Here is a 15,879-nt window from a genome sequence, read left to right on the forward strand (position 1 = left end):
TGAGTAGAGACCTATTCAAGGCAGATTTACCTCTTCAGAGACTGTACGTTTGATTTTGTTGATAATGTATTTTTCCTTCTCTTCATTTCTTCCTATACCATAGTTTCTTCTTTCTATCCGTAGTTTACTGGATAGCTTAAGAATAGTATTTTGGAGCCGGGCGGTGGTGGCGCACGCCTTTAATCCCAGCACTCGGGAGGCAGAGGCAGGCGGATCTCTGGGAGTTCGAGGCCAGCCTGGTCTACAAGAGCTAGTTCCAGGACAGGCACCAAAAGCTACAGAGAAACCCTGTCTTGAAAAACCAAAAAAAAAAAAAAATAGTATTTTGGGGCTGGGTGTGATGGTTCGTGATTTTAATCCCAGCCCTCAGGAGACAGAGGCAGGTGCGTTATTCTGAGTTCAAGGACAGCTAGGGCTATGTAGTGAGATTCTATCTGAAACACACACTAATATTATTTTGGGTGGAAAGTTAATTGTAGGTTTTCTTTCCTATTTTGAATTTGTCTATACAGTTTCCTCTAGCTACCGCTGTTGCTGATACTAAAACGCTACCGTTGCCTGACTCTGGGGTATCTCCTCATTCTCATAGCAGGTTCATTTTTGACCTTGAATTATTTAGTCACCAGCTTGTGAAATTACACAAGCTACCTCGCAATTAGAATAATGGGATAGACAAGAGGAGAAATTGGTAAAAAGAGAGTGATAACTAGTCATGTGTACTTAAAACCCTACAAGGAAAACAAACCTTCCAGAATAATTGTCCTTAATTCCGTGCCCTGTTTCTAGACAGTGGTGAGAGGCGTTAGACCTTGGGACCCAAACCCACTGCCCCCATGGTGTTGTTTGGGTGGCAGGTTGGAGTCTTGCCCTCAGCTCTCAGGCCGATAATGTGTTCTGGTAGTCCCGCAATTCTGGTGTCTCAGTGGAAGGCTTTGCCCACATGTGGGTTCCTTGGTTCCACTAGGCCTCCTTGGACTTTGCTGTGTTCTGACTCCATAGTTCCGCTGGGCCTTGCCTCCTCAAGAGTCTTCTTTGCTGCCTCCACCTATGTCCTGGCCCAGGCTGCCATGGCATCCTTTGAAATCCAGGCAGAGCAAGTCATGTCCCATTGCTCTTAAATGCTATAACTACAGAGTTGGCACCCTGTGGGCACTGCCACTGCTTTCCCCCGCTGCCTTTGGAGGGATGGGTCTAGCTGCTCCGGAGTAGTGGCTGAGGCAGCAGGAGGTTGCCCAAGAATGTGGGGCATCAAGGCTTATCATAGCTCTTGGCTACCTGCCCCAAGGTCTGGCCTCTCTTCTGTTTATTTTCTTCTCATAAGCTTGGCATTCTGGGTGTGAAATGGGAGGGACCTCAGTAGAATTCTCCAAGGGGCCTTTGGGGTCATTGTCCCATTGTCCTGATGAATAGCCTCAGACCTCATTCTGTCTATACTAATCTTATCAGATGATTGCTTGGCCACACCTACATTTTCCTCTCATGAAACATTTAATTCTCTATAGAGTCCAGGCTGAGAATCCCTCAAATCCCTAAATTCTGTTTCCTTTTAATTATAGATTCCATTTTCAAATCCTGTCTTTGAACTCACCGGCTACAGTCAAGCCACACGGCACCCTGAGTGCTTTGTGGCCAACATGTTTCTTCCACCAAATATCCTCTTTCAGCCTGCTGTTTCCCATGAAGTTTTAGACAATTCAGCCAAGTTGTCAGCCACTTTATTACCAGGATAGTATTTACTCTAGTTCTGACAACGCTTGTGTAATAGGAAAGCCCAGAGATTTCCCCTCCAGTTAACAGGACTTTTCCTAGCCCACATGTATTGGTTCTTCTAGCCTCCCCCTCTCCCCAGTTCCAAAGGTGATTCCACATTTTCAAGTATTTGTTATAGCAGGGACCCCACTTATTAAGACTAGGTTGTTCTTAGTCTGTTCTCTGCTGCTCTAACCAAATTCTGTAGCCAGGATTATGTATAATGGATATGAGTTCATTTGGATCATGGTTCTGGAGGGTGTGAAGTCCAAGATGAGGTCTTCTGGCTGTTTCATCTGCAGACTGAAGGCAGAGAGTGGGAGTAGGGGAGAGGTAAGAGGCTGAATTTGTCTTCTCATACTGGCTCCGTTTCCATCTTATGGAATCCATTCCTGTGGTAAAGCACCAACCACTCATGGGGGCAGAGCTCCCTGCCCAAAGTACTGAGAACTGAATGGTAGGCAAGTTCTCTACTATTGAGCCCTGCCCACCTCTTAAAGGTTTCATCTCCCAAACCACCACACTCAGGATCAAGTTTGCAATGCATGAACTTGAGGGCTCACATTTAAACCACATGAGGCACTCTAATGTAAAAGAACCTGGGCAGTCAGGATGTGTGTTCTCTGTTCGTGGGTACAGCTGCTCAGTGCTTCTTAGTTTCTTTCCTAGTTGACATGACAAAATACCGGGCACAAGCGACTTAAGGAAGGAGGGGTTTGTGTTGGCTCTCCGTTTGCTGGGGGAAGGCATGGCAGCCAGGGTGAGAGGTGGCTGGTCACCCCACATTCAGACTGGGGAAGCAAAGACTGACTCCTTCCTAGTTAGTCCTGGCCATGGCCCGCGAAACTGTGATGCCTCTGGGATGGTTGGGCTTCCTGCCCCTTTACCCTAATCTGAAAGATCACTCAGACATGCCCTAGGTGATTCTAGAACCTGTCAAGTTGACAGTGTTAATCACCACACATGCTTCGGATGTGCCTGCAGTGCACAAGGCCTGAACTTGTAGGCTCCTGGCGACACAGTGCCAACATTGTGGTCCTAAGAGTGACTTTTGAGATGGTTTTGGGATGGAGTGTTCTAAGCCAGAGCAGGGTTTGCTGTGTATCATTTCTCAGGAAGAGGTGGAGTGGGAAGTAAGGAAGTGGAATGTGGAAGTTTGACCTTTGGAGCAAAACCTGAGGCAAGGAGAGCCTGGGGGGGGGGGGGATGAGGCGAGGCAAACAGAGATGTTTGCTTTAAGGAAGCTGTGTTTATTGGTCAGGGACAGAACTGGGACTAGAGGTGGGAAGAGCAAAGGGGTGGGGAGTTGGCTGGATCAGGTCCTGGGAAGGTGGTAGTGTTTGGAGAGAGAAGTGAGGGGTGAGTCTAAAGGTGTTAAAAGGGCAGGTAGCTCTGGGTTCTTTTGTTTGTTTTGTTTTGCTTACAGAATTGAGAGCCATCAGGGATATGGCTCCATGGTAGAGCACTTACCTAGCTTGTTAAAAGCCTTGGGTTCAATCTAAGCAACAACAACAAAAAAATAAAAAACAAAACAAAAAAAATCAAAAGCAAACACTCTGAAGGGGACAGAAATCCAAGAGTTTAAGAGCATAGAACCATTCAGCAAGCTTTGGCCTTCTGCCTGCCCCCTACTGCTACTACATATGTGTTTGTGCATGCGCGCGTGTGCACGCGCACGCGCACACACACACACACACACACACACACACACACTACTATTACTACTACTACTACACCACGCTCCCAGAGCCTCCTCTCAGAAGTGTCATTAAGCTGACCCTTGGGTGGACTCAGCCCTTGTGGGGGGATATTGATCGAATAGGACTCCTTTTTGATAGCAGGTACTTCTGCAGGGCTCTGTTTCTTCCTGTGTCCCTTGTTTGCCCTTTGAGAGTCCCCTGGCTGTGCTCATCAGCTCACTTTAAGCTGAGGACACCTTGGTTTCATGGCAGAATACCAACGATGCAGACAACTTTCCTGACGTTGGGCTAGCTTTGTCTAGCAGGTTGGATGAGTGATTCTCCTTGGCAGCTGGGTCAGAGGAGATGCTGCTGAGCCTTGGAGCGGGATAGATCAACTGCAGGCTTCCCGTCAACAGATTGTCCTTGAAGCAACCGGTCTGAGAAGCACTGTGCCCCTGAAGTACCCAAGGACACAAATAATCCTCTGGACTTGGCCCAGCAAGAAAAGGAAGTAGGATGTATACATCCTTGGTTGGGCACCTTGGAACAAACCCTAGGACGAGCCAGGCTACTTAGAACTGTTCTGGTTCTGATTTGGAACAAAGGTGTCCCAGTGTAGACCTGCATTGGGAAAGAGGCCAAAGAAGGAGTAGCCGTCTTGTTATTTGGGTTCACTCTAAGCTACTTACCAGTGACTGCCAGAGTCTCTTCCCTAAAGGTCAGTGTCCGAGTCTGGCTGAATAGTTGTCTGTCATTTACTCTGGAACCCGTTCTATGCAGAATTTTCCATTTTGTCGACACGCTAGAGTCACAGAGGAGGTGGCTTTGTTGTTTGCTTTCCTTTTTACTAAGGATGCTTGGCCTCTAACTAATGTGATAAAAATCGTGGAGGGCCAGACCTCGACATCTGGGTATTTTAAACCCCTCAGGTGACTGCATTGTGTAGCCAGTTTTAACTGGAAAAGTTCCCCCTTAGAAAAGATCTGGAGGAAGGAAGGTAGGAGAGGAGACAGTTAAGGAAGAATCCTGATACGGAATTTTGCAACTCCAAGTGTGGTCCTAGCAGCAGGGCCCAAGGGAGCTGGTAAGATGATAGATCCTCAGATCTCACCCCCCCCATCAGAATGTGCTCATCAAAGGTTAAGTAGTCATCTTTGGAGGCAGTCTGTCTAATCCAGTGATTTTCCACCGTGACTGCACATTAGAATTACCTGCCATGTGTAAGCACATTCCAGGGCTGGGCTAGACCAGCGAACCGGAATTTCTTCATAAGGGACTCAGACAAATATTCATTAAGAGTTTTAAGTGGTTTTATTTTTATGTTTATTTAGTTTGTTTTTAGGGAGAGATGGGGAAGGAGAGAGCGGAGGAAGGAGGAAGAGAGAGAGAGAACTCATGTATGGAGGACAGAGGGCACTTTGGAGAAGTTGGTTCTCTCCTCCTGCCATGCACATTGCACACAGGTCTCCAGGCTTGACCACAAACACTTTTACCTGCTGGTCCGTCCTGTCCCTCCAGCAGCAGGCCATTCTCCTGTTCAGCTGTCATCCAGAGCCTCTTCCCTAAGCACTGCTTCTCAAACTTAAGTGTAGGCTCAGAATTCTGACTTTGTAGGTCTGCAGAAGGCCTACGACTCCACTTTGCTGATACGGGTCCCTGTGTGCCCGTGTTGCTCAGCTGAGAAATGCATTTGGAGCACCAGGGATTTAGCTATTGATTTACTTCCTATGTTGACAGCTGAAGAAAATGAGATCCCGAGAAGGATGTATGATGTTCCATGGTCACCTAACATGCCATTCATTTAATGCTTTTAGCTTTTAACTTTTGGTGGGGGAGAAAAATTGAGGTTTAATAAAGATACTTGAATATAATTTTTATCATGAAGGCTTAGAGAGAGGTGCTCACAAAGAAAGACACACCCCAGGGCATTGGTGTGAGTTTCTCAAAGAAGACTCATCCATTTAATGCTTTTAATTAAGTAGTTAATTTTTGAGACAGGGTCTCACTGTGTAGCCCATGGGAGGCAGCCATGCAGGTGAAGAAGCCCATGTGATGAGGAATAGCTTTGGAGGTTGTTGGGGGCAGCGAGGGAAGGTGTGTTCGCTTTTAGGAGAGCTGTTAAGAATCAAGGGCGACTTTAACTGGAAATTTAGGACTACAAATCTCACTTTTGGCTGAGTCAGTGTGGTAGCACCTGCCTGTAATCTCAGCATGCAGAAAGAGGAGGAGCTCAAGTTTGAGGCTAGCTTGAGCTATATAGTAAGTTGTAGGCTAGCCTGGGCTATAGAATCTCTCTCAGGGAAAAAGGTGGGGGGGGGGGGGAAGAAGGGGCGAGAGAGAACAAAATAGAACAAAAATTATCCATTGTCTTTTTTTGTGGAGGGCGGCATCTTCAATCTCCCCAGGGTTCTGCAGATGGCTGCTAGTAACCCTACAGAGGAATGAGCAAATATCCTGTATGGTTGGGTCTTACTCAGTTCTTTGGGGTTTTTGCATTGTTTTGGTTTTTGGTGGCTTTGTTTGTTTGTTTTGTTTCTTGGTATATTTTAGTTTGTTTGGTCATGGTTCTTGATCTCATAGTGGGATCTGGGGAATGTCTCCACTTGGGGTCACAGCCTTGACACCAGAATAGGCCTGCGTTGAGAATCCTAGATTTATGGTTGTGATAGACAACACTTCCTCTAGATGTTGATCCTGCCTCCAATAAATAACCCAAGATGTTTTACTTGGCCTCAGGAGAGCTTTCTTTCGCAGTCAGTCATGAGTCGCTTGTTCTGTAGGTGAAAATGCATGTCCATGTCCTCGGATCCATCCATCCATTGATGACGGCTCAAGTCTGTGGAATGCATGTGTTCAGTGAGTGCCTGGCTCTGAGTTTTCTGTTCCTGACCATCTGAGAAACAAGACAGGATGGAAGGGACATAAGCTGGAAGAAGCTGGCACTTGGCATCTCTACATCTCCCTATGGCTGTTAAGCCACATAGATCTCTTAGCAGTATGGTCCTAGAGGAATTGGTGTAGGGTAAAAGGGCCAGCCAAAGAAACCTACCTTGGCTCTGAAACCAGAGCCAGTGAAAGAAACACACCCTGGCTCTGAGACCTGAGCCAATGAAAGAAATGCTTTAGCTTTGAACCCAGAACCAAAGAAATACACCCTGACCTTGAAACCAGTGCCAAAGAAACATACTTGGGCCCTAGAATCAGAACCAGTGAAAGAAATGTGCCCTAGCCTCAAAACTAGAGCCTAAAAGCTGAAAAGACCAGTGAAAGAAACACACTTTAACCCTTAAACCAGAGCCAAATCTGTCCCTGAGCAACTAAGCAGAAAACCAACAAATCCCTGTGCAGAAAAATAAACCAATCCTTGAACGGAAAACCAACCAATCCCTGAGCAGAGATCTAGCAATCTGAGCTCAAGGGACTGAAATCTGACCAATCCCCACCCTGAAAATCTTCTCCCTGGAAAGACTCTGCCTCTAAGAAACCCTATCTATATAAGCCCTGTGCCTGTCGGTTCGTGGCTGCCCTTCTTCCACTCTGGTAGAGGCAGCTGCTCTCCTCGCTTCTTCTATCTCAATAAATCTCTTGAATGAGGTTTGGGTGAAGACCTTCTTTTGCCAGAGCAGAGACAGAGCAGGGCTGTAACACTTTCAGGGTTAGCCTTCCCCTAGAAGTGCTGAGTTGTTACAACTTCGCTGGGAAAGCCAGAGAGAGCAGAACAGGGCTGTAACAGTTTGGCTGGGGAAACCTTCCCCTCCCGGAGCTGAGTTGTTGCACTCTGGAGCACAGGAGCGGGGCTATAACAACTTCGCTGGGGAACTCCTCTCCTGTTGGAGCAAAGCTGGAAGCATTGGGAAACCTTTCCCTAGAGCAGGGCTGTAAGCTGCGATGCTTCCTGTGCCCTGTGCTATTCCCTAGCTCCTGACTGCCAGAGCATTCTTCCATCTGAGCTGTAACCCTCAGTATTCCTTGGTTCCCGGCTGCCAGGATCCTTTTCCATCTGACCTCCATGCTTACAGTTGGTCCATAGAACACTTTACTGCTTCCTGACCTCCTGTATTACTTTGCTGGCTTTTGCCCACTGACAAGAGAAGTAACCCAAGTCACTCCTTGTCAAGCCATACCCTTGGGTCTCCCTGACCCTTCCTCTCCTGCAGCAGACTTCCCTACTGAGTTTACCGTGCATCTTAGGAGGTGAGGCCTGGGTACTCCCAGAGTCTGGAAGGGCTGGGAAGAGGGTTTCTTGAGGGCTGTCTAACCCCATTCTTATTCTCAGTTTCTGTCCTAGTGTGTCCGGCTGGTTGAGGTCTGCAGAGATTGCTAATGGGGGCAGAGGCAGCAGTGGCCCCAGATGAAATGAGCTTCAGCTGGATCAAGTACCAGTCAAAATCTGGCATAGTTAACTTTTGTGTCAGAAATAGTGGATGCACCTTCTTATCCCCAAGACTGATTCTTTCTGAGTCAAAATGCTGGAGAATCACACTGGAGACTGGTGTCAGTAAATCTGGCATGGGAACTGAAAGAGGGCTGGGTCCTTAGTTCCCCTTCCTGTAGCAGGGCTCCACCTAGATCCTTCACATTGGCTTTGCACTTTGCGAGTTGAGGAAGGTCACCTGGGGCTGGCTGCAGGAGGAAAGGGTCAGGCAAGGGGTGTGATCTGTTCTAGTGTCTAGATGGGGGCTGTAGGTGGAGCCTGGACTGATCACCTAGAACTCTTGTCTCCTAGGTGGCCCGAGGCAGCCGGGATGACACTTCTCCTCAGGAACCCTGCTATCTGCTGAGAAACATGACCAGCAAGTCCCGTGAGTGTTGTCCAGGGGCTCCTCGACACTGGAGGGTCCAACAGTCATCCTTAGCAACATCTTGTGAAACCCTTAGAGCGGGTAGACTGTCACACTGTGAGCCAGGGACCCTCTCTTCATCCTGACAGCAGAAATGCTTAGATCCCAGTCCTTGGCTAGGGTCTGTTGTGCTGGGGGTGGAGGGGCCCAGGATGGGCAAAGGAGGAGGCGGCTTGGAACTGTCCCTTCCTGGCTCTGCCTCCAGCTCCTCTGTGCATGTACCTTGCAGGCTGGAAGTTTCTGGCCATGCTGGCTCTGGTCCTTGTCGTGGTCATGGTGTGGTACTCCATCTCCCGAGAAGATAAGTACTTTGAACTGTGAGTACACTTTCTGTGTCCATCCATTGTTTCTTTCCAGAGATGGGCTGACACAGAGGCAGGGTGCCTAACAAGGCAGGAGACTTTTGAGACCCTTGGCCTGACCTCTCCTCTTCAGCTGCTAGCTCAGAGTCCTTCCATGAGGGTGGTGGGATGGGTGGGGGTGGGGATCCCGGTGGTTTCTGTGATCTCCCACAGACGAAATGTTAGGGCAGAAAGATCTGCACCCTCTATGGTTTGGGTTCAGAGAAGAATTTGGGCTGAGGACATGGAGATGCTAACTCTGTACATCCTTCTCTAGTACCGTAGGACCTTTGTGCCATCAGCACGGAGGTGGACCCTGCCTGGGATGCTGGCCTCAGGACCTTAGTTGAAGGGGCCTCCTGACTCTTCTTTCTCTCTCCAGCTTTTATTTCCCCATCTCAGAGAAGAAAGAGCCGTGCTTCCAGGGTGAGGCAGAGAGGCAGGCCTCTAAGATTTTTGGCAAGTAAGCACCTGGTGGCGGGACAGGGCATGGGAAGTGCAGGACTGAGGTTGTTTTGACTCATTGCTAACTGGCTGGAGGGTGGATGAAGCTGGAAGGACAAAGGTCACATAATAGTCAGAGGCTTGACCTCATTCAATCAGATTAATCTCTTTCTCACCCCTACCCTATATAGCCGTTCTAGGGAACAGCCCATCTTCCTGCAGCTGAAGGATTATTTCTGGGTAAAGACACCATCTGCCTATGAATTGCCCTTTGGTACCAAAGGGAGTGGTAAGTTATTTGTCAGTTCGGTGGATAGTAGCTCATTGCCTTTGAGTTTTCTATGGAACCAAAGGAAGTGGTAAACTAATGAGTTGCCCTACTGCATGTGAACGTCACTGTTGGGCACTCCTCTCCACTGGCTCCATGCCTAGGTTCTTTTACTGAGACCCGGGTACCTATGTCAAGGAGAGAAAATCTGGGAAGTGGAGTGGAAGCAGCCTTTAGAATGCTGATGACCATAGTCTCCGTTTCTTCTGTTCATTCTTTTTGTAGAAGACCTTCTTCTCCGGGTGTTGGCCATTACTAGCTATGCCATACCTGACAGCATACAGAGGTAAGGAAGTATTCTCCTTGTAGTCTGGGCATCTTCATCTTTCCCTGCTCCGGCGTGAAATCATCTGGGTTAGTGCCGTGCCAACCAGCCTTTGATCACTGGTTCACTGTGGCTAATTTGACCCTCCCTAGCCTGCCTGTCTCCAGGAGCTGTAGGTATTCTAAAACCACAGCAACCTAGCCTGAGCATCTACATGTCAGAGTAAGCAGAAGCTGCTGAAGGTATTACCATGGCAACAGACAGACCTGGGCAACAGGCAAGGGAGCTGTATCCTAGAGTTTCTCCTCCCTCCCTTCTCTCTAGTCTTCCTTTTTATTTTTGCCCCTTTATGTAGCACAGGATGGATTTGAATTCTGCACCTTTCTTCTGGCACTTCCTAAGTGCTGAGATGACAGGTCTGTGCCACCTTACCCAGCTCTGGTCCTGGGGTTTCTTGCTGTACTCCCGAGTGCCTTTCCTCCTCTTATTAGCTCTTTGCCATGCCTGGCTTGTTTGTATTTCACTTTGAGGCCCAGGACTTCAAGGTCAGTAGGACCATTAGCAGGGTCATTTAGCAGGCCTGTTTCATGCAGATCAGGGACTGAGGACTGACCCGAGGTGACCCCCAGGCAGATCATGCAAAGCAAGGGCCACTTCTGGGTTTGACGCCTCCTCTTCCCGCTGCAGCCTTGAGTGTCGTCGCTGTGTTGTGGTGGGAAATGGGCACCGATTGCGGAACAGCTCACTGGGAAGTGTCATCAACAAGTATGATGTGGTAATCAGGTGTGTGACCGTCCCTCCTTTTTGGGTTCTGGATGTCCCAAACAGGGGGCTCCCAAAAGGCTTGACATCTCTAGTAATGGATCTTCTTTCCCTGGCCCAGATTGAACAATGCTCCTGTGGCTGGTTACGAGGGAGATGTGGGCTCCAAGACCACCATACGTCTCTTCTACCCTGAGTCGGCCCACTTTGACCCCAAAATAGAAAACAACCCAGACACGCTCTTGGTCCTGGTAGCTTTCAAGGCAATGGACTTCCACTGGATTGAGACCATCTTGAGTGATAAGAAGCGGGTAAATTGGGACAGATGGGGAAAAAGATAGGGTTTTGGGAATGTTATCCGAGTCAGAGCGTCATGTCCCACAGAGTGCTGTGTGATGATCCTCAAAAATTGGTGAAAGGACAGGCGAATCAGGCTCTTGACAGCCGGAGCCTTGGGCTTCTTGCCAAGGGAATTGTTTTGTAGGGCTGCTGATAAGCTGCCCTGCATTATACCTCAAGAGCCTGTAGGAGTTGGGGCGGCAGCCAGAGGCCCTCTGGGCTTGAGGGTTGCCTGGAATAGGAGCACGGTCAGAATGTATGAGAAGCCCGGGAACCAGGGGAGCTGTTTCACAGTTACCTTGGAACAGTCAACATTTTTGTGCCTTTCCTGATGGTCCCCACAAAGAGCCCATTCCCTCACTTGGCTGTATGGTTGAAGACTGAACTGTCTGATCTGGCATTTTTGCCCAGTATGCAGAGAGCCTAAGGCGCAGGCCCCTTCTTGTCCGCATATCTCTGAAACAGGTAGTGATCAGACCCCACACTCTCCACATGGTATTACCCTTCGTTCCTAGTCTCTCATCTCTGGCACAAGTCTTACCTCAGTTCTGAGGAATCTGCATGCCTGAGGTGTCAACCTTGACTTGGGCCCTGTCCTCTGCCTGAAGAGCACCAGCTGGGTTAGAGTTGAGAAACAGCTCTTTACCTAATTTCATCTCTCCCTTCTGACCCTGCGCCATAGGTACGAAAAGGTTTCTGGAAACAGCCGCCCCTCATCTGGGACGTCAACCCTAAACAGGTTCGGATTCTCAACCCCTTCTTTATGGAGATTGCAGCAGACAAGCTCCTGAGTCTGCCTATTCAGCAACAGGCACGGAAGGTCAAGCAGGTGAGAGAAGCTGGGAGACCAAGCGAGGAGGAGATTGGGGACATGGGTGGAAAGTGAGGAGGAACTCAGGAGGGAAGAACAATCATGGGTGCAGCTTGCGTGTGACCTTTGCAGATAGGTTTCGTAGCGTGATGCCCTGAAGGACAGAGTGTACTCTGGAGAATTGGGGCACCCTGAAAGGAGGAGTAGAGAAAGGTCTCGATTGGACCTGGGCGCTGGACTTTAAGATGCCTTTGGCAGGTTCTGGTCAGAATCTGTACGCTGGGAGCTGCTGGCATGCTCACTCACTGGCCCTATCTCTGAGAACAGTTTGAGTCAATGTACTTACTGTTAACTCTTAGCCTGCAATCTTATCTTGGAACACACTGACCTGATGGAGTGAGTGGAGACTAAACTTCACCAGTCTGTCTTGAGTGTCATGGGGGTGGTGATCCAGTTTTGGGAGTTGTCACAGCTTTGATTTCAGCACTGTTTCCTGGTAGTCCACAGCTGGCAGGGTTTACCCCGTATTGTAGCTTTACAGACAATATTTCCGTGTGTTTTTCTCATGGGGGCATGTGAGACAGCAGGAGGTCACCAGCAGGCAGCGGCAGGAATATTCCACTTGCTGTGGTTATCAGGCAGGTCTAGTACCGGGAGATTTCAACTGCTTATCTGCATGGTGAGGATAATATCTGTGCTGACCTCTGAAGTCTATGGCAGGACATAAGAGGATAATAAAGTTGGAACACAGTGACTGCTCTATCAGTATTTGCCCCTTGCTGTTTTGTTAGTTTTCTTGAGACAGACTAGCCTCAAAATCATGGTAATCACTCCAAGTGCTGGGATTACAAGTATGAGCCGCTATACCCAGGTAATATTAGCCAAATTATAAATAAATGCTTATTCCTGACTATCTGTGTTATTCAGCATCATGCACTGAATGCCTGCAGACTGATTGTCTAGTGGTGAGCCTGAGCCCACATGCTTGGAGAATAAGCTGTGTCCCCTGCTGAGATGGTGTGTAGCGGAAGAAGCAGTTCAGGTTGCCTGCTTGGAGGAATGGGCAGTTGTGCTATACTTATTTAATACAGAGAATGCCAGGAGGAGGGGCAGTGTGATTGATGACTATACGGAATAGAGCTGGTGAGGAAATGATGACCATGTGATTCTGCAGGACCACAAACTGGATGAGAGAGCACAGGTGCTTAAAGTGGCAGGGGTGGCCAAGTAGATGCCTGTTATCCCAGCACCTGAGAGGTAGAGGTAGGATTTCAAAGTTAGCCTCATCTACATAGTAAGTTCAAAGCCAGCCAGGGCTACATGAGATCCTGTCTTAAAAGACAACAAGGGTGAAAAAGAAGGTTTACTAAGAAGCAGTGTGGGGACAAAGATAATGGAAAGAGGTGCTGGAAGACAGTTGACTTTAAGAGGCCTGATGGAGTCCAGGAATTGACTCTCGGGGAGAATGGGCAGTGAAATGTTCTATGAAGCTGGCTGTTGGAGTTTAGCAGCGCGTGCTTTCTGAAGTCCTAATATTAGGTTGACCATTGCTGAGGATAAACTGGGGATGAAGGGAATGGGATCCTCACAGCAGCCCTAAGGTGGGCAGGCAGGCAAGGTATTGTTGACCCTACTTCACACAGGGGAGTATCATCCCACGAAAGATCACACAGCCAGGAGTGTCGAACCATCAGGTCCCAGGAGGAGGGCAGATCCCTTTTCTCTTCCCCTCTTTGAACAAGTTGTTTACAAGCTCCAGTTTCCTCATTTATAAAATGAGGCCGATAATGGTGTCTGTTCACATGTTTTTGGAAGGGGACTGAAGGTGACCGTGTATGATACTATGTTTACACTCAGCATGGTGCTTGACACATAGTAAGCACTCAAGCAACAGATTTGATTGTGGTGATTGTCACTGTTGTCATCCTGACTGCCCTGATCCTCCCTGGAGACCCAGATCTGTGGAGTTGTGTTATCTATTCTGCTGCTGTGATATCAGCAACTTCCAAATGAAAAGATTGATTTTGCTCACGCTCTCAGAGGTTTTAGTCGGTCATGGCAGGAGGACATGGTGGAACGGAGCACTCACATGTGGCCGAAGAGAGAGAAGCAGGGAGAAAATACCTTCAGGTCCCTTACCTTTGGGGTGGGTCTTCATGCTTTAGTTAATCCTTCTGTCCTTTACAGACACCCCTAGAAGTGTACTTTCCTAGGTACATCTCAATCTAAGCAGTTTGACAAGATAACCACAGTAGCCACTAGACATATAACAATTTAAATTTAAAGCTTAGGAGCCCTTTAGGTAGCTTAGAAGTTCAGGACACACTCGCTGCTTCTTTTTTTTTTTTTTTTTTTTTCGAGACAGGGTTTCTCTGTGGTTTTGGAGCCTGTCCTGGAACTAGCTCTGTAGACCAGGCTGGTCTCGAAGTCACAGAGATCTGCCTGCCTCTGCCTCCCGAGTGCTGGGATTAAAGGCGTGCGCCACCACCGCCCGGCTCACTCGCTGCTTCTGCAGAGGTTTAGTTACATGCATCCACTTTGAGCAATTCATCACCACCTGGAACTCTAGTTCCAGAGAACCCAGTGCCTTCTTCCAGCCCATGGAAGTGTCTACAAGCACATGGTGCACATAGCTCAAGCAGGCGCATACACATAAAAATAATAAATAGTCAAATCTCTAAAATTAAACCTTAATAATCAGGGGTGCAGGTACTTGCCTAGAATACATGAGACCAAGAGTCTGACTCCTGCATGGCACAGAGTTTAGGATTTCATAGAGTAGTAAATCACTTCCTCGACTGCATTTGCTCCACCCAGATGCTCAGTTGGTTAGCTGTTGCCCTGGTGAGCAGCTATGGGAAAGGATCTGAGCCTGAGTGTGTGTGAGGTGGGTGGTGGAGGAGGAGGGGATTGGGGCTCCTTCAAATGCTCTCGTGCTCTGTCCCTAGAAGCCAACTACAGGTCTGCTAGCCATCACCTTGGCGCTACACCTCTGCGACTTAGTGCACATCGCTGGCTTTGGCTACCCCGATGCCTACAACAAGAAGCAGACCATCCACTACTACGAACAGATCACACTTAAGTCTATGGCGGTGAGCAGCCCTGCTGGGAGCCCAGTGAGCTAGGGAACTGCACAGTGGAATGCTGGGTGAGGGGACGGCGCGGGGTCAGAGAGTGGTTCAGGATATGGTCATTTGGTGTCAGAATGGGACCTAGGCATCTGGACACCCCAGCTGGCACCCTCCGCATTCGCCATGTGATTTCTGTCTCCTTTCTGAGAGCCACGTAAGGAAGAAAACTCCCAAGAAGTGAGGGATCAGGGAAAGGGGGAGGAGACCTTTCTGAAGACAGAGCTACCTGGGGCCTCTCACTTACTTCCTTGGCTGTCTCCACAGGGTTCAGGGCACAATGTCTCCCAAGAGGCCCTAGCCATCAAGCGGATGCTAGAGATGGGAGCTGTCAAGAACCTCACGTACTTCTGACTTGGATGAGAGCTGTAACACGTCAGTTCCCAGCTTTGCCATCTGAATGGCCCCTGTCTACGGCTTTGGGATGCCTGGTGCCAGTGCAAGTCACTTGAACTCACCCTCAATGGGGAGGGTGTTCTGGGACGGGCCAGGTCTCAGGAGAGGCTATGTCTCCGATTACTCTGTGGAATCTAAGTCCAGACAGGGTGGACACACTGAGACCACAGGAGCCTGGCCGAGGGAGGGGGACTTGCTGCTGTGGCACCCCCTGTCTGCCAGCACAAAGAAGTTTGGTTTTCTGGGGTTCTTTTTTTTTTTTGTTTGGGTTTTGTTTGTATGTCTGTCCTTTTTGTTTAGTTTTTTGTTATTGTTGGTTTTTTGTTTGTTTTGTTTTTGAGACAGGGTCTTACTGTGTAGCCCTGGCTTTCCTGGAACTCATTGTGTAGACCAGGTTGGCCTTGAACTCACAGAGATCCACCTGCCTCTGCCTCCCAAGTGTTGGGGGAGTAAAGGTGTGTGCCAACACGCCTGGCCCCAGCAACAAGAGATTATTTAACATACTATTTAATGAAGAGGTAGAAAAATGCTGTGGGCTGGTCCCATGGCATTCACGAAAGGGACACAATGCAGTGTTCTGCCCACTTTTTAGTAAAATTGGCCTGTTAAGGCCCCGACCTAGAGCTGACCTCCCAGGAGGATGGAGGCATCAAGAGTGGGAGGGTTTCCTCCAGAGGGGTTGCTACCTCCCAGCAGGCATGGGAAGGGCATTGACAAGGGAGCTCCGCCTAGAAGGGGCTTCACCTGGAAAAGAGAGTACAAAGGACCATTAAAATATTTTTTTTTCCTAAAA

General features: G+C 48.7%; 1 protein-coding gene across 4 annotated transcripts in view; it reads left to right on the plus strand.

Moving 5' to 3' along the window:
* St3gal4 (ST3 beta-galactoside alpha-2,3-sialyltransferase 4) overlaps window positions 1-15,879 on the plus strand; it is a 39,465-nt gene extending 23,586 nt beyond the window's left edge. For 3 of the 4 annotated variants that reach the window (XM_075966406.1, XM_075966404.1, XM_075966405.1), the window contains exons 2-11: window positions 8,158-8,233; window positions 8,502-8,589; window positions 8,996-9,076; window positions 9,249-9,346; window positions 9,611-9,671; window positions 10,338-10,433; window positions 10,534-10,723; window positions 11,434-11,580; window positions 14,511-14,654; window positions 14,958-15,879. In XM_075966406.1, coding sequence (XP_075822521.1) covers window positions 8,218-8,233; window positions 8,502-8,589; window positions 8,996-9,076; window positions 9,249-9,346; window positions 9,611-9,671; window positions 10,338-10,433; window positions 10,534-10,723; window positions 11,434-11,580; window positions 14,511-14,654; window positions 14,958-15,044 — 1,008 coding nt within the window. In that variant the 5' untranslated portion in view covers window positions 8,158-8,217 and the 3' untranslated portion in view covers window positions 15,045-15,879. Of the gene's footprint in view, window positions 1-6,268; window positions 6,288-8,157; window positions 8,234-8,501; window positions 8,590-8,995; window positions 9,077-9,248; window positions 9,347-9,610; window positions 9,672-10,337; window positions 10,434-10,533; window positions 10,724-11,433; window positions 11,581-14,510; window positions 14,655-14,957 lie in introns of those variants that run through there. The other variant, XM_075966403.1, reaches the window with a different exon arrangement.

This window comes from Microtus pennsylvanicus, chromosome 3 (genome assembly GCF_037038515.1).
Source record: "Microtus pennsylvanicus isolate mMicPen1 chromosome 3, mMicPen1.hap1, whole genome shotgun sequence".
Classification (NCBI taxonomy): domain Eukaryota; kingdom Metazoa; phylum Chordata; class Mammalia; order Rodentia; family Cricetidae; genus Microtus; species Microtus pennsylvanicus.